This window comes from Oryctolagus cuniculus, chromosome 4 (assembly GCF_964237555.1).
Source record: "Oryctolagus cuniculus chromosome 4, mOryCun1.1, whole genome shotgun sequence".
Taxonomy (NCBI): Eukaryota; Metazoa; Chordata; class Mammalia; order Lagomorpha; family Leporidae; genus Oryctolagus; species Oryctolagus cuniculus.
In genome coordinates, this window is record NC_091435.1 from 107,452,486 (window position 1) to 107,471,602 (window position 19,117).

Consider the following 19,117-nt stretch of genomic DNA (forward strand, 5'->3'; position numbering starts at 1 on the left):
AATGAACAAACTACTGAAATCCGTACAGGACATGAAAGAAAATTTCTCCCATGAAATTGAGATCTTAAAGAGAAATCAAAATGAAATGAAGAATTCAATAGAACAAATAAAAAATGCAGTGGAGAGCCTTAACAACAGAATTGGTGAAGCAGAAGAAAGAATATGGGACTTAGAAGACAAAGCACAGGAAAGTATACAGTCAAACCAAAGACAACAGGAAATTAGAAAACTAAAAAACACTGTTGGGAATCCATAGGATACTATATAAATAGCCAACATACAGGTTCTAGGAGTTCCTGAAGGCATGGAGATAAAGGATTAGAAGGCCTTTTTAGTGAAATAATAGCAGAAAACTTTCCTGGTTGGGAGAAAGAAAGGGACATCCAAGTACAGGAAGCACATAAAACTCCCAATAGATATGACCAGAAAAGATCCTCACCACAACACATTGTAATCAAACTCACCACAGTAAAACATAAAGAACAGACTCTAAAATGTGCACGAGAGAAACACAAGATTACTTTCAGAGGATCTCCAATTAGTTTCACAGCAGATCTCTCATCAGAAACCCTATAGGCTAGGAGAGAATACAGTCCAAGTCTTAACAGAAAAAAACTGTCATCGCAGAATACTATACCCTGCAAAGCTCTCTTTTTGTGAATGAAGGTGAAATAAAGACCTTCCATAACAAAGAAATTGAAACAATTTGTCACCACCTGTCCAGCCCTACAAAAGATGCTTAAGGATGTGTAACACAAAGAAACACAGAAACATAGTCATCACTATGAAAGAAGGTAAAGGAAGAAAATCTCTCAGTAAAAGATCAAAAGAAATTCAAAGAAAAAATTGGAATATTTTTGGAAAAATGGCAGGGCAAAAATCACTACTTATCAATAGTCACTTTGAATGAAAATGGCCTCAACACCCCAGTTAAAAGACACAGACTACCTGAATGGATTACAAAACAAACTCATTTATTTGCTGCCTACAAGAAACACATCTCACCAATAAAGACATACAAAGACTGAAAGTGAAAGGATAGAAAAATTAACTCCATGACAACAAAAACCAAAAAAGACCTGATGTAGCCATCTTAATCAGACAAAATAGACTTTACCACAAAAACTGTTCAAAGTGACAAAGAAGGGCACTATATAATGATTAAGAGATCAATTCAACAGGAAGATGTAACTGTTAATAAACATATGCACCTAATTACAGGGCACCTGGCTATTTAAAAGATATGTTAAGGGATTTAAAGAGAGACTTAGATTCCAATTCAATAGTATTGGGGGACTTCAATATTCCACTTTCAGTAATGGACAGATCAACCAGACAGAAAATCAACAAGGAAACAGCAGATTTAATTGACACTACAGACCAAATGGACCTAAGAGATATCTACAGAACTTTCATCCTACAGTTGCAGAATACAAATTCTTCTCAGCAGTGCATGGGACTTTCTCTAGGATTGAACACATACTAGGCCATAAAGCAAGTCTCAGCAAATTCAAACAAATCGAAATTATACCATGCATCTTTTCAGACCACAACAGAATGAAGTTGGAAATCAGCAATTCAGGAATCTGTAGAGCATATGCAAACACACAGAGAATGAACAACATGCTCTTGAATGAACAGCTGGTCATAGAAGGAATCAAAAGAAAAAAAAAAAGAAATCAAAAAATTTCTGTAAACAAATGAAGATGACAACACAACATATCAAAACCTATGGGATACAGCAAAAGCAGTGTTAAGAGAAAAGTTTATAACAATTAGTGCCTATATCAAGAAATTGAATAAAAAAAAAAACAAATAAATGAGCTATCAATGCATCTCAAAGATCTAAAAAAACAACAGCAAACCAAACCCAAAACTAGTAGGAGAAATGAAATAACTAAAATTAGAGAACAAACAAAATTGAATGCAAAAAAAAAAAATACAAAAGATCAGCAAAACAAAGAGTTGGTTTTCTGAAAAAATAAACAAAATTGACACACCCACAATGGGGCTAGTGCAGCAGATTAACGCCAGGCCTGAAGCACCAGCATCCCATATGGGCGCCAGTTCAAGACTCAGCTGCTCCACTTCCGATCCAGCTCTTTGCTATGGCCTGGGAAAGCAGTAGAAGATGGCCCAAGTGCTTGAGCCCCTGCACCCACGTGGGAGACCCGGAAGAAGCTCCTGGCTTCGGATCAGCGCAGCTCTGGCTGTTGGGGCCAATTAGGGAGTGCTATTGGATGAAAGACCTCTTCCTGCCTCTCCTCTCTCTGTGTAACTCTGACTTTCAAATAAATAAATCTTAGAAAAAAAAAAAAACACAATGAGGTTTCACCTCACCCCAGTTAGAATAACTTTCACACAGAAATCAACAAACAGTAAATGCTGATGAGAATGTATGGGAAAAGGAACCCTAATCCACTGTTGGTGGAAATGTAAACTAGTACAGCCATTGTGGAAGATAGTATGGACATACCTCAGAAAGCTGAAAACAGATATAGCATATGACTCAGCAATCCCACTCCTGGGAATTTACTCAAGGGAAATGAAATCAGCATATGAAAGAATTACCTGTATCTCCATGTTCACTGAAGCTCATTTCACAATAGCTAAGACATGGAATCAACCCCAGATGTCCACCAACTAAAGACTGGATAAAGAAATTATAGTGTATATATACACTATGGACTACTACTCAGCCATAAAAAAGAATGAAATCCTGTCTTTTGCAACAAAATGGATGCAATTGGAAACCATTATACTTAGTGAAATAAGCCAATCCCGAAAGAGAAATACTATATGTTTTCCCTGATCTGCGGTAACTAATAGAGCACTAAAAATATAAGGTATTCGAGTGAAATTGTATTTTGAACTTCAATGATTGTTTACCGCCCTTGTCTATACTGCTGAGGAACAGTGTTATTTTTTCTTACTGTTTGCTTAACTCTAAGTCTTAAAGTAAACAGAAAGTAGATCATTGTAAAAATTAAGAGATGGAATGGAAGAGGAAGGAGAAGAAAGGGTGGGAGCATAGCAGAAGGGTGGGAAGGATCACTATGTTCCTCAATCATATGTATATGTGAAATACATGAAATTTGTATACCTTAAATAAAATACTTAAAAAAATAATATGGAAAATGGTTTATTGGTCTAGTTAGAAAATGAAGTCAGTTCTAACAGTCCCTAAAGCCAAAACCTAATTCAGAACAAGGCTCTAATTTTCTTCAATTCTATAAAGGCTGAGAATACTAAATGGCTAAGAATTCACATACATACATGTGTGTGTGGGGGCTCTTTAAATTGTTGGAAATGTGCATTATCACTTAATTCGATTTTTCTAAACTATGAAGAAGCCTTATAAATGGCCAATGGTTAGGAGTTTAGTGTTAGAAAAACATGAGTTCAGTTCCTGAATCCAATATCATTAAATGATTGAATTTAGGGAGTAAATTAACTTCTGTATGTAGCATTATCACATCTCTTAATTGTGGAGAGTAATACCAACCTATTGCTCATTAGATATGGTGGTATTTAATAGATGGTTGACTACATTTAAAAGAAGAAAAAAAATCTTATGTATAAGAAAGAATAAAATAAAATATATTAGACATATTTGCATTATAAGATTATAGTTATTTTCCTTTGTGCCTATTCCTTTTTACAAATAATTGACAGCATGTAATAGTTTCATGGCAAAAAAGAACAGAGGTTTTAAATATGTGAGAAATCTGAAATCAGCTAAAAATTAACCAATATTGAATCTTACAAAGAATAATGTTGTATGAGAGTAAACTCAAGGACAAAAATCATTTTCAAAGCACCACTGAATCAAAACATGATTTTCTGAATTAAGAGTATAATCTTGTACACATAAAGAGTGTAACATTTTGTATTAGAATGAAACTTGCACAGTGACTTGTTAAATGATGCAAACTCAAATTGATCCACAAGTTGATGCAGAACACCAAGATACAATCTACTGGACTTTCCATTCTACTTTTGAGTTGCTCAGTGATTCTTATAAACAAAGATATTTCAAAAATACTTTCTTCTTCAAATGTTCAGAATCCTAACTGGAAATAAGGATAAACTACCCTGAAATATTCTATCTTTTTGAGCAAATTAAAATTCCTTCAGAGTTCTTTTTAGATCTAGAAATAAACAAATATGATTGAACATTCTGATAAAATACAAAGTGAAATGCAAGTATTTGATAAACTGTATTTTGACTTAATTTATACATAATTTATATTTGCTTACAATGTGCACTAAAATCAGAAGTAATTAAATACTACTTGTTTGAAATCAATAATTCAGATTAATCTTTTTAATGCAATGTGCAATAAACATTCATATAGGTTGTTCTGAGGAGAAAGTTTACCAATTATTCTCAATACCACATAGGAAAAATAAAAGAAAATACAATTAAGCAATATTTAAATAGCAGATTTATAAGTTCAACTAAACTTGCCCCAAACTAGAAAAAGCAGATACTTGGAATCAACAGAGCTTTCATCAAAGGAAAATCATTAAAAAGAGGATATAACCTTATCTTATATGGTTTTGGCATTTATATGTCCATAGAGAAATAAATCATATGAGCCCTAGGTCCCTTAAAGTGTTTTCAAACAAATCAAAGAAAAACAACATACAATCCATGAATGACAAGAGTAGAAAATGAGTAGTAGCAGCAGATACATTACTATATAAAAGCCTTCACAAGGCCTTAATTCCAATTTTTAGGATTAATGAAATAAAGAGGTAAACAATAAAAATTAATATGTATGGGAATAAAGCAACAAGTAAATCAAAGGAATAAACAAGGAATTAAAAGCTTTAGGTAGGAGCTGGCGCTGTGGCGCAGCAGCACCGTGGCTTGAAGCACCGGCAACCCACATGGGTGCCGGTCCTAGCCCCGGCTGCTCCACTTCTGATCCAGCTCTCTGCTATTGCCTGGGAAAGCAGTAGAAGATGGCCCAAGTCCTTGGGCCCCTGCACCTGTATGGGAGACCTAGAAGAAGCTCCTGGCTGCTGGCTTCGGATTGGCGCAGTTCCGGCCATTGCGGCCAGTTGGAAGACCTCTCTCTTTCTGCCTCTGCTCTCTATGTGTAACTCTGACTCTCAAGTAAAAAATAAATAAATCTTTAAAAAAACAAAAGCTTTAGGTACAAAATTTGACTACTCAGAAGCATTTAAAGATAACAATACTACCAGCCTAACATATACAAATTTACCTTTATCTTAGTGTGTACATCAAAGATATCTGGGATACTGCCAAAAATTGTCTTAATCTCTTCTGGTGCAAGGATAGGCCCACCACGTTGTCCTTCCTCTTCCAATGGTACTTGAAATAACTAAGAGAAAATAAAGACTAGTTTAAATAGATTGTGAGAATAAAATATAGACAACAAATTACAAGATATGTTGACAGAGAAAAATACAATAAAAATTTTTTTCATAACATTTTCTATTTTCTTCATTTATTTATACACCTCTGTATGCCTGTGAAACAGCAGGTTAAGCCACCATCTGAGATACCCACATCCAATATGGGAACCAGTTCCAGTGTTGGATGCTCCACTTCAGATCCAGCTCTCTGTTAATGCACCTGGGAAGGCAGCAGAAGGTGGTCCAAGTGCTGCACCCATACGGGAGAGCTGGATGGGATTCCTGACTCTTGGCTTCGGCCTACACCAGCCACTGCCTCTTGGGGAGTGAACCAGCAGACGGATGATCATTCTCTCTCTCTTTCTCCTCCTCATCCCCCCATCTGTCACTCTGTCTTTCAAATAAGTAAGTTAAAAAGTTCAAGTCTGGCTGCTCCACTTCTGATCTAGCTCTCTGCTAAAGCAGGGGAAAGTAGTATGAGCTCTTGGGCCCTGGTCACCTACATGGGAGAACCAGATGGCATTCCAGGTTCCTGGCTTTGGTCTGACCCACACCCAGCCACTGCAGCCATTTGGCGAGTGATCCAGCAAATGAAAGATCTTTCTCTCCATCTCTCCCTCTCTCTGTAACTCTGCATTTCAAAGTAACTTTGCTTTCAAAATATATCTTTAAGAAAAAAAAAATTATACTACAAGACAGTAAGTTTACCACATAGTTCTACAAAGCAATCGCTAAAATTAGCCTGATGAAAGTTAGCATTTCAATTACAAAGCCCTCAATGAGTATAAAAGACCAACATGACCAGCACTGGCCATTGCAACTATCTGGGGAGTGAATCAGAGGATGGAAGCGTTTGATCTCTCACTCTGCCTCTCCCTCTATCTCTTTAACTCTTTCAAATAAATATATCTCTTTTTTTAAATATTTTTATTTTACTTATTTGAGAGGTAGTTATAGACAATGAGAGGGAGAGATAGAGAGAAAAGTCTTCCATTCACTGGTTCACTCCCCAAAAGGCTGCAATGGCCAGAGCTGTGCTGATCCAAGTCAGGAGCCAGGAGCTTCTTCTGGTCTCCCTCACAGGTTCAGGGGCCTAAGGACTTGGGCCATCTTCTACTGCTTTCCCAGGCCATAGCAGAGAGCTGGACTGGAAGTGGAGCAACCGGGACTAGAACCGACGCCCATGTGGGATGCTGGAGCCACAGGCAGAAGACCAACCTACTGCACCACAGCACCAGCCCCACAAATAAATATATCTTTAAAAAAATCTCTCAAAACTGTTCAGCTTCCAAATTGGCCTCTTCCACCACAATTTCCCTTCTTTAATCCCCCTTTGCAAAGAGAACACAGTTATCTTTCTGAAAATGAAACTCAGATGATATTATCAGTTCCTGCTAATATCAAAAATGCATCTACAGCTTCTAAGACGATATAGCACATCATTCATTATTCATCCACTGGTGGCCTACTCTAGTCTGGGTTAGTAGTTTATCTCAACTCTCTTTGTATCCACACTAATCATTATAACTTGAATGATCCTTTTATTGTATTGTTTACCTAATCTTAAATAGTTTTCCTACCCATATGCTTTTTAATTTGAGAGACAGAGAAACAAGAAAAAGACAGAGCAACAGAGAGCTCCTATCTACTGGTATCCTCCCCAAATGCCCACAACAGCCTTGGCCAGGCAAGGCCTAAGCCAGAAATTAATCCAAATCTCTCAGATGTAGCTGAGACTCAACTATTTCTGTCATAACCTGCTGCCTCACAGGGTACACATTAGCAGGAAGGCAGAATCATGAGTAGAGCAGGGACTGGAACCCAGGACGTGAATAATGAGATATACGTGTCTTAAACACTAAGTCAAATGCCTGAACCCACTACCCATATTCTTCTCATGTACCAATCCTAGACTTTAAATTCATTTATTCCTTCTTTATAACACATTTTCCAATTAACAAACCATAGAAAATCTCAGCCTCACATCTTCTGTAAGCTGGAAGAATAGTAAAACTCACCTTAACTAAACCTCCCTATGATGCTCATAACCTTCTACTTGGTACTAGTAATTTTGTGTGTATGCTTTATCTCCCCGAAGCTTCTGGATATTCATTTAATTGAGGCACTAAATTAAAATTAAGTTATTCTGGGGCAGGATTTAGGCATAGCAGTTAAGTCACCTCTTAAAAAAAACCCACATCCCAGGCTGGTGCTGTGGCACAGCAGGTTAACACCCTGGCCTGTTACAGCCAATTGGGGAGTAAACAATCAGATGGAAGACCTAGCTCTCTCGCTCTCTCTCTCTCTGCCTCTGCTCTCTCTCTGTAACTCTTTCAAATAAATAAATAAATCTTTAAAAAAAAAAAAAAAAAAAAAAAAACACATCCCTGAGGCCCGTGCTGTGGCACAGTGGGTTAATGCCCTGGACTGAAGCGCTGGCATCCCATATGGGCACCAGTTCGAGACCCGGCTGCTCCACTTCTGATCCAGCTCTCTGCTATGGCCTGGGAAAGTAGTAGAAGATGGCCCCGAGTCGTTGGGCCCCTGCACCCGCATGGGAAACCCGCAAGAAGCTCCTGGCTCCTGGTCCTGGCTCCAGATCAGCGCAGCTCAGGCCATTGTGGCCAATTGGGGAGTGTCCCATTGGATGGAAGACCTCTCTCTCTGCCTCTTCTCTCTGTGTAACTCTGACTTTCAAATAAATAAATAAATTTTTTAAAAAAACAAAAATCCCACATCCCATATCAGAGGGCCTGATTCAAGTTCCAGCTATTCTACTTCCAATCCAGCTTCCTGCTAGAGCAGCAGATAATGTTTCAAGTAAACTGGGTCCCGCCCACATGTGAGAAACAGATTAAGTTTCAGGACCCTTATTTCTGTGTTGCCCAGCCCTGGATGTTACAAGGTTCTGGTGAGTGAAGCAGCGGACAGAATATCTCTTTGTCTATCCTTCTCTCTCTCTCTCTGCTTTTCAAATAAAATGAAAATACATAAAACTTTAGTTATTCAAATCCAATACCAAATTAAGAAAAAAAATTCGTTTCAGGGGCTGGCATTATGGTGTTTGGGTAAAGCTGCTGCCTTCAATTCCACTATCCATGAGAGACAGATAAAGTCCTGGCTGCTCCACTTCTGATTCTCTTTCCTTCTAATACCCTGAAAAAAATAGTGGAAGATGGTCCAAGTGCTTGGGCCCCTGCATCCATGTGGGAGATGTGGCTGAAGCGCCTGACTCCTGGCTTTAACCTGACCCAGCCCTGGCAGCCATCTGATGAGTGAACCAGCAGATTCAAGACCTCTCTTTCTCTCTCTGTCTTTCCCTCTCTCTCTCTCTTTCTCTCTCTGTAACTCTTTCAATTTCAATAAATAAATCTTTAAAAGAAAAAAAATCAGTTTTATAAAAAGCTTAAAGGAACACTCCTGATTTTAGGCCATAATATTTTAAATAATATATCTGAATAATTTATACTCAGCATAGATGTATGAAACTTTTGTCTTCATTCTAATAATTTCACAGGCTTTTTAAACAGGCGTTTTAGTGAATTTCATTCATATGCAAATTAGAATTCTGAAACTTCAGTGTGCTTTACCATGGCCTGAAAGGATTTACTTTTCTAGGCAATAAATGCTACCACAGTACATGAGCAGTATTTGCTAAATGGATTTTCTGCTGCTAAACCACACTTTGGCCAACTATAAAAACTTCAATAAGAAACTCCTCTAGGATGATTTCCCCTGAGGGAAGAGCAAACCTGACTTAAGTTTAATATATTAGATGGCCTCCTAAAACCCTGACTACAACTAAACAAAAAATTAACTGTGAAGAATAACCTGTCCACCAATAAAGAATCCTTTTCATTTCTTATCCATGCACTTCACCAAAGGTATAGGAAACCAAAGGTCATTAGATCAGATCCTAAACAGTTATTTTAAGAATTCAAGTGAAAATCAGTTAAAACCTAAACATAAGGGGCAGATATTCTGATGTGCTGGGTTAAGCTGCCAGTTACGAGGCCCACATCCTATATCTAAATGTTAGTTCAAGTCCTGGGTACTCCATTTCCTATTCAGCTCCCTGCTAATGCACCTGGGAAGCAGCAGATGATGACAGCTCAAGTACTGAGTTCCTGTCACCCGTTTGGGTGACCTGGATGGAGCCCCTGGCTCCTGACTTCAGGCTACCCCAGCCTCTGGCTATTGCAGTCATTTGGGGAGTAAACCAGCAGATAGAATCAATCAATCTCTCTCTCTCTCTCTCTCTTATTCTTTCAAATAAATAAAACTTTAAAAAACACAAACAAAAAACTAAACTCATATCAGAATCTCCCTATCATTCTTCTATTCAAGGATAAGTTTGGGCCAGCACCTCAGCTCACTTGGCTAATCCTCCGCCTGCGGCGCTGGCACCCGGGGTTCTAGTCCCAGTTGGAGCGCCGCATTCTGTCCCGGTTGCTCCTCTTCCAGTCCAGCTCTCTGCTGTGGCCCGGGAGTGCAGTGGAGGATGGCCCAAGTCCTTGGGCCCTGCACCCGCATAGGAGACCAGGAGGAAACACCTGGCTCCTGGCTTCGGATGGGCACAGTGCACCAGCCGTAGCGACCATTTGGGGGGTGAACCAACGGAAGGAAGACCTTTCTCTGCCTCTCTCTTTCTCACTGTCTAACTCTGCCTGTCAAAAAAAAAAAAAAAAGGATAACTTGGGTGACATCAGCACTATTTTTTAAAGATTTATTTACTTATTTGAAAGAACTACAGAGAGGGAGCAAGGGAGAGAGATCATCCACCTGCTAGTTCACCCCAAAGATGGCCACAACAGCAGGGCTGAGCCAGGCTGAAGCCAGGAGTGTCATACCCATCTCCCAGAAGGTAGGAGGGGCCCAAGCAATTGGGCCATCTTCTACTGCTTTCCCAGGCCAATAGTAGGGAGCTGGATCGTAAGTGGGACAGCTGGTATGAACAGAGCACATATAGGATGCTAGTGTCACAAACAGTGGCTGTAGCCTCTATTCCACAATGCGGCCCTAAACTTCATTTTCTTGATAGTATATCAAACTATCTACTTCACTAACTAAAATCAGTGTATTGCTTTCTACAGATGCCAAAATAATATCCTACTGTGTTTTCAGAACCTCAAATTTCAGTTTATTCCTTAATATTTTCTTCAATCTCATCCTACAGGATTCATGAAACCTATTGTTTTCCTTCAGAAATAATTCATTGTACATTTTAATATTGGTAAGCAATTTATGACTAGTCACTTCACATTTGACATATCACATGACAAGATTAGTGAAAAATATTACTGACCCTGATACTATGCTTCATTTCTGTCTATACTTTTTTTTGCAACTATATAGTTCACTAAATAAAGCTTTCATTTTTACTTTAGAACACTTACTTTAAGAAAGTTATCTACCACTTTCAAATACAAATACAGTATCTTTTTTGTTAAGATTTATCTTTATTTCTTCTAAAGGCAGAATCAAAGCAAGAATATGTACACAATCTTCCACCTGCTTGCTGGTCTATTCCCCAAATGCCTGCAACAGCCAGGTCTGGGCCAGGCCAAAGCCAGGAGCCAGGAAGTCCAACCAGGTCTTCCACCTGGGTAGCAGGGATCCAATTACTTGAGCCACCTCCCATTGCCTTTCCAGGTGCATTAGCAGGGAGCTGGATCAAACAAAAGTACAGTAGCTGAGACTCAAACTGACAGTACTATTTTAGATGTTGGAGTCACAAGCAGGAGCTTAACTCAATGTACAACACTGGACCCAAATGCAGTATCTTGACAGGGATCCCTATCAAACTCAATCCCCTCTCAGATCATATATTGAACGGCTTTCTTTCCTTAACATCCTTATTAAAAACAGTGCTATTTCTGGATGAATAAAAGATAATACTCACATATATCATTTCCCTAACAGCAGTTTTTGTCATTCGTTTTTAATATCTATGTTCAAATTGCATGTGTATATAATTTTCTTGTAAGAAATATATTTCAGATTTCATACTAATGAACACTGGAACAAAAATCATTTTACAACAAAACTCACACTTACCTGAATAATTGTCGCCAATATATTTACATAATTACTTTCAGTCTGATAGAGCTCTTTTGCAACTTGCCACCGGGCTGACTGCTTTAAAGGAATTGGAGTGGAATTTTTAGAAGACTTAGTACAAGATTTTGGTGTTTCTGAAAGAGAAAAAGGAGGAAAGAATCAACAGAAGCCAGATATACATACCAAAAAGTGTACAAGCCTAACAGAAATAAAAAGGGTGGAAGGGGAAATACCTACTCTTTAAACATACCACAACATAGATGGTCATTAAAGTAAAATTCCCTCAGAGGATAAGGCCAGAAAAAAAACAGAATAATGATCAAAAATACCACTCCAAATTGATAAGCAACTAAGTAAACTGCCTATACTCTTCAAAAATGTCAAAGTCATTAAATAAAGGGGCCAGTATTGTGGCCTAGCAAGTAAAGCTGCTGCTGCAATGCTGGCATCCCATTTGTGTGCCATTTCGAGTGCCAGCTGCTCCACTTCTGAACCAGCTCCCTGCTAATTCACCTGGGAAGGCAGCAAAGGATGATTCCAGTGCTTGGGCATCTGGCACCTACATGGAGACCCAGAAGAAGCTCCTGGCTTCAGATAGGCCCAGCTGCAGTCGTTGTGGCCATCTGGGGAATGAACCTGCAGATGGAACACCTCTGTCTCTCCCTCTCTCTGTCTATAACTCTGCCTCTCAAATAAATAATAAATCTTAAAAGAAAAAAGATATTAGTGGGACACCTGATGAATTTAAGCAGTTCAGAGTATTAATGCTAATTTTCTCAATACAACAATTATAATTAATTTTATTTAAGAAATGCCCCTGTATTTGGGAGGCAGACATTTAAATATTTAGATCATGTATGCAAATTTATTCTCAACAGTGCAGATATACAAAATATGTGTGTATAAAGAAAAAGAAAGCAATTTTAAGTGAATAAATGCTAAAGCAAACATTTCCATTTGGGGAATCTAAAAGGAAGATACAGGAATTTTTGCAAAGCTAAAATAATGAAACAGAAAGCAAGATGTAAAAAATACTTCTTTAAAAAAAAAGGAAAAGGTTATGATGAAAACTTTCCATACATACTTGCACATATGGAGAAAGTTCTCTCCACAAAAAAAAAAAAGGCAATTTTTTTGTTAATTCAAGGTATCTTTTTTAATATAATAAAAACATCCAGTTCAACCCAGAGTGGAAGGAAGATGAATTAGTATATTTTACATATATATTTCATGAAAGAAAAATTGGTTTAAAAATATCTCAGAAAAGCTTAAAATGCATTTTCTTACTATCAATATGGTTAGAATACTTCAACATTATATACAGGATTTCCTAATGGCATGTTTTTCAATAGGAAAAGGAGTGAATGCATAAAATAGGAATGCGTGATATGAAAAAACATATTACCAACATACCAATTTTATTCAATGATAAGTAATTTTCAACACTTTTAATATTAAAACAAGTATGTGTACTATGGAGTTTGGAATGTCTTTTAAAGACAACAGACTCAAAGAAACTTCTAACTTGCCAAACATTATTTCAGGCTACAATTAACAGATCAATAACTCTGTGTCATTACAGATTACTTCAACGGGGAAAAACTGAGATACGGTGGTCTAGTTTAATTATAGTATATCTTGGCAGTAATCTACAAACTAGAGCTTATTTTAGAATACTTAATAAATGAGTACAGTGGTCATGTCTGTTTTCTTCAATGGTTCCATTTTCTTCTACTTTCTCCTAAATTGCATACTCAAGTTTCAGTCCTTTATGATTACCTCTTACCACCCCAAGCCCTTGGTCATTAGAATTATGGAACCAATGACTTCTCAGATCTACATTATCTAATAATGATGCCCCTCACAAAGCACTTGGTCCAGCTTTTCCTAATGTCTACTGGATATTTCTACCTTCACTTAACCTAGATTTCTCTAACACTGCACTATCTTTTACATAATCCCCAAAATATAAACTTTGTATGTATAGCAATGTTTCTTTCATTTAAATACTTGGTCTATATCTCTTATTCTCCTCCTATTTCATTCAATCAGTATTTTCCCAGTGCTTCTAACTTTTCTTTCCAATCACTGACTCAGTGCCTTATCACCTCTTGTTCCAAGATAGTATAGTAGATCACTTCATAATCTACTATCAATTATCCAGTTACTGCTGGTTCAGAGAGTTTCTAGAATTCCTTGTGCACCATAATCTATAGCTTAGATACACCAGTCTGACTTCAAAGTTACCTAGTAACTTTAGTTAACTAGTTAACTAGTAGGCCCAATTAACCTTTCTAATTTAACTATTACTCCTACCCTCCAAGAAAACCAACCTATCCAGTATCTCTCAAACTCAATTTGTGTGCTACCATTTGTATTCTTTGTCCTCTTCTCCTGTTTTCAACCTTAACTTCTTTAAATTCCTTCCACTTAAAATATGGACATATGAGTACCTACTCTGCATCACGGTCTGAGAATAAAGAGAATAAGATAGAAAAGGTTCTTTTTTATTCACATTTCGGTAGAACAAATCAAGTAAAAAGAAGTAAACAAAAAATATAATTTCTAACAATGATCATTACAACTGAAAACAACTACTAGGTAATGGGGTTGGTAAGAAAGAGTGATGGAACATGACCTAACTTTATAAGGAATCCACTAAGAATTCCTTGAGGCAGAGAGATTCAGTATAAAAGTCCTGAGGTATGGATGCACTAAAACTATCTGAAATGTTTCAAAGATGAGTGAAGCTTAGAGTATTATTAGAAGAGCATGATACTACACACCTTTATACTAACATAGATGAGGGCAGGAACATACAGATTTAATAGCTACAGTAATACAAAGCTAATGAATGACTTCCAACCAGAGGAGTGGCATGATCTATTTTATCTATCTTTAGAGATTCCTATAAATGCTGTAAGTAGAAAGGCAAAAATGGAAAACTACTGCAGTTATCTGAGACATCCTTTTTAGAGAAAAGACCAATAAAGAAAGGTGGCAAAGGAACAGCTGAGAGTAGTATAACAAAATGAGTTCTAATTTGGTTAGGTCAAGTTTAAGATGCCTACTAAACATGAACAAGGACATATCAAAAAGATAACTGGACAGGGAAGAGGACAAATATGATAGTCATCAGCATATAATGTTATTTAAAGTCACAGAATCACTTGAGATCATTCAGGGAGAATACAACAGAAGAAACAGTGACTGAGTTGAAGACAGAACATTTAGAATTAAAAAATTAAAAAGTCTACGGCAAAAGAGGATGAGAAATAAATAATATCACAAAACCCAGGAAAAAATTGTGTCCATGAAATAGCAGTTATTCATGTGTTAAATGCTACTCATTATATAAAAACTGTTTACCAGCCGGTGCCATGGCTCACTAGGCTAATCCTCCGCCTGCGGCGCCGGTACCCTGGGTTCTAGTCCCAGTTTGGGCACCGCATTCTGTCCCGGTTGCTCCTCTTCCAGTCCAGCTCTTTGCTGTGGCCCGAGAAGGCAGTGGAGGATGGCCCAAGTGCTTGGGCCCTGCACCCGCATGGGAGACCAGGAGGAAGCACCTGGCTCCTGGCTTCAGATCGGCGCAGCGCGCCGGCCATAGTGGCCATTTGGGCGGAACCAACAGAAGGAAGACCTTTCTCTCTGTCTCTCTCTCTCACTGTCTAACTCTGCCTGTCAAAAAAAATTAATAAAAATAAAAAATAAAAACTGTTTACCAAGCAAGAGCAATTTTTATGTAGTAGAGACTGCAGCTCAATTGGAATGGGCTAAAAAAAACAAGCAGAAACAACAGATCAAGATAATTTTTTGAAGCATATTGACATGAAAGGAAAAGAACAATGGGACATTAAGTAGGATGTCAAGCAAGGATTTTGATTTTTTTCTTTCTTAAATTTAGAAAATATTGGGAGCCAGTGCTGTGGAAAATCAGGTATCTGCAGCACCAGCATCCTATATGGACAATGGTTCAAGTCCCGGCTGCTCTACTTCTGATACAGCACCCTACTAATGCACCTGGGAAAGCAGCAGAAGATGGCCAAGTACTTGGGCCCCTGAAACCACATGGAAGACCAGAAAGAAACTCCTGGCTCCTGGCTTCAGATTGGCCCAGCTCTGGCCCTTGAGGTCATTTTTGCTGTAAGAGGGGATAGAACCGTTTTTTTCTATATTCTGTACTGCATGTTTTCTTCAATATGTAACCGATTAGTATCTTATCAACATATGCAGCTAAACAGAAATATTAATAGATTTTAAAAAAGACAATATATTTGCTTGCAAAATGCAAATAAAAAGATAAGGAATTATTGATGATCAAAGAGAGAGGAATTAATTGCAGCCTTCCTGTGTCAGTAAATTTATCCTTTCCTAACTTCATTCTATTTTCTCCATAACTCACATATTTGTGTGATTCCACTTAGTGTTAATTTTCTTTTTGAATAGCTCTACTACTCCCTAGCACAAAAGTCTGAGTAAATTACTTCTCTGTACTTCAGTTCAGTCATGTTAAATAAGGATAACAAAACCTACTATAAGTATATGAAATACATAAAGCACTTGGCATATAGTAAGTAGTCACTAAATAAAAAGCATTATTATGCTTATCTTTTCAAGTATGTTCTCCATTTGAACAAAGGTAACTCAAGGTAAAGCCCTTCATATTCAACTTGGTAGAGATTTACTTATACTTTAACTATATTCCGTTCCACTAAATTATAAAGATCAACTTTTTAAAATGTGAATTACCTCCATAGTTAATGCTAGAGTCTGGTGTATTAGAGATATCCAGAAGTGATCCTATAGAAAGGGAATGTTCAGCTGACGGCCGTTTACGGGGAGGGAAAGGTGATAAATCTGTCTCTCTTGAAAGCTGAGCGAGTGTCTCTTTTAAACGTCGTCTTTTGCGATTGCTGTTTGGCGTACTTAGAGACAGTAGTGACACTGACTTCTTGAGCTCAGGAGTATTAGCCTGCAATCAGAAGCAGAAAAGTTCAATTTTACTTCTATGGTTCTTTACTGAGATAGGAACAAGAGAAAAATATATTTGAGTCTGACAAAATCTGAATTTTTGTACAATCCTACACCCTGCCAAGAAATTTAGAAGCTTTATAAAACATAATAGTCAAGACATCACTGTTAATTGTCTAACCCTTACCACCTCATATTTTTCCCTTTAATAGTCCTATCACATATTCATCTATTAGTCTATTCATCTATTATTTACCTACTTTCTACTCTTCCATTCAGCCATAAACTCCACAATGGCAGTGACCACTCACATTCTGTTCACTGTAACTCTAACATTTAGTGCAGTGCCTGGACATGATACCCTCCAATATTTGCTGAAAACACTTGATTTTAATAGCTCTTTCTCTAAATCTGAAACAGTTTTTCAAATCTATATTAAGACAACACTGAACAGTACAGCCTGAAGAAAACACAATAATAAACTCATATCTCATCTTCAATATTTTACTCATTATTTTATCATTATTCATTTTCACTTTATTAAATCCCAAACTGAAGTAAGCTTTCTCTCTTTTTTTTTTTTTTTTTTTTTGACAGGCAGAGTGGACAGTGAGAGAGACAGAGAGAAAGGTCTTCCTTTGCCATTGGTTCACCCTCCAATGGCCACCGCGGCCGGCGCACCACACTGATCCGAAAGCAAGAGCCAGGTGCTTCTCCTGGTCTCCCATGGGGTGCAGGGCCCAAGGACTTGGGCCATCCTCCACTGCACTCCCTGGCCACAGCAGAGAGCTGGCCTGGAAGAGGGGCAACCGGGACAGAATCCGGCGCCCCGACTGGGACTAGAACCCGGGGTGCCGGCGCCACAAGGCAGAGGATTAGCCTAGTGAGCTGCGGCGCCGGCTAAGTAAGCTTTCTCTTAAAGCCTATTTCTATACCTCAATGCCATTTTGACGAATGGCACTAACTTCCATGGAGATTCAGCAGACAGGCTGGGTTTTCCTTGCCTAACCTACTATTAACATCATCTTTTCAGTGATATTTATTAATATTCATCAGTAGTTCCTAATTCTTAAATTTAAGCTATTTAACACTTTAAAAACTTCTTGATCCTGCCGTTGAAGTTTATCCTATACTCTTTTTAAAGCCATACTAAAAGAAATAGTCGTGTTAAAGTACTTACTATTTTAATGTATTCCCAAGATTTCATATCCTTTCGCCTGCTATTCTAACCTGAATACACTTACCACTTAGCTTAGTAAATTGGTTCAAAATTTATTTTCAATCCTGCATTACTCAATTGTAGCATATATTATTCTGCACTGTAACTGCTTACAAATCTGTTTTTCCCTTAAGCTTCCAAGTTTCTTAAGATGTTATTTTTCTTAATGATACCACTAAGAATTAGCAAAAAAAATGATGCATATTAGTATTAAGTAATATCCATTACATTGAGTACTTCTACTTAAATCTAAGTAGACTAAGAATTTACTTGATATCCAATTTTTCTTAAATTCCTAAACATGTCAAAAAAGATCACAGTATATCATGTTCTCTAAACCTTTCAGATAGAAAAGTGTTATTTTTATATAATCAAGTTGACAGAACAAATGACTAAAGGACAAAACACATACCTTTTCGTACAAATACATAGTTTCTCCAGCTCGGGCATCCATTTGAATGCTTCCCCAGAACCACTAGGTGAAAGAACATTTGAATTAATTGTTTAAATTTGCCTTACCAGACATGCTATTATTAATGTTTTAAAAAATCTATTTAAAGGTGGGTATTTGACACAGTGGGTACTCATAGTAGAGTGCTTGGGTTTAAATCCCAACTCTACTTCTGATTCCAGCTTCCTGTTAACACAGACCCTGAGAGGTCCCAGTGATGGCTCAAGTAGTTGAGTCTCTGCCACCCACACGAAAGATCCAAACTGCTTTCCAAACTCCTGGCTTTGGCTTGGCCCAGCCCCAGCCCCAGCTACTGTGCAGTTGGAAAAGTAACCAGTGGATTGGAGATATTTCTATCTCTGTCCCTATGCCTTTCAAATAAATAAATAATTTTTAATCCAATTTCATTCTAGAATTACTTGCCTCTTGCTTGACAACATAAAGTTTCTTCGAAGGTTCAAATGGAAGTTCTTTTACTATATTCTCTTCAACAATAAGGTGAGTACATCTTTCATCTCCAACTGGCAAATATTTACCTCCTACAGAGAAATGCATGCAAGTATAAATAAGCCAAACTAATTATTTCCAAACTCAAAATTTTATTAAGAGGCATATCATTAGAAAAGATTAAGAAGACAGATGAAGTGAAATATACATAACTTTTAAATTATGTTAAAATTTACCTTGCATTTCAGTCATCTCTTCCATATTGGCTTTTTCTTCATCTGAAAACCCCAGGAAACTCAAAATGCAATCTTGAAATGGAGGAACTTTAAATTCATTTCTAAAGTCATCAATTGTTGCACAGAAATCCCTGAAACAAACAAAAATCCTTTTAAAAAAAAAAGATTTTTATTTATTTATTTGAAAGGCATTTAGTTACAGAGAAGCAGAGAGAGAGGGAGTCTTCCATCCGCTGGTTCACTTTCCAAATGGCTGTGGGGCTGACCTGAAGCCAGGAGCCTGGAGTTTCTTCCATATTTCCCACATGGGTGCAGGGACCCAAGGTCTTGGGCCATCCTCTACTG

At 37.6% G+C, this 19,117-nt stretch overlaps 1 protein-coding gene across 5 annotated transcripts in view; it reads right to left on the reverse strand.

Moving 5' to 3' along the window:
* The window catches only part of ECT2 (epithelial cell transforming 2), a 69,840-nt gene that overhangs the window by 37,268 nt on the left and 13,455 nt on the right, over nt 1–19,117 (reverse strand). For all 5 annotated transcript variants that reach the window (XR_007924608.2, XR_007924607.2, XR_007924609.2 and 2 more), the window contains 6 exons: nt 18,773–18,903; nt 18,513–18,628; nt 18,051–18,113; nt 16,198–16,420; nt 11,446–11,582; nt 5,235–5,354 (listed from right to left, as the gene is read on the reverse strand). Coding sequence is in view for 2 of the 5 variants with exons in the window: in XM_002716427.5 (XP_002716473.1) it covers nt 5,235–5,354; nt 11,446–11,582; nt 16,198–16,420; nt 18,051–18,113; nt 18,513–18,628; nt 18,773–18,903 (790 nt within the window). In the remaining 3 variants the exon portion in view is untranslated. The remainder of the gene's footprint in view (nt 1–5,234; nt 5,355–11,445; nt 11,583–16,197; nt 16,421–18,050; nt 18,114–18,512; nt 18,629–18,772; nt 18,904–19,117) is intronic.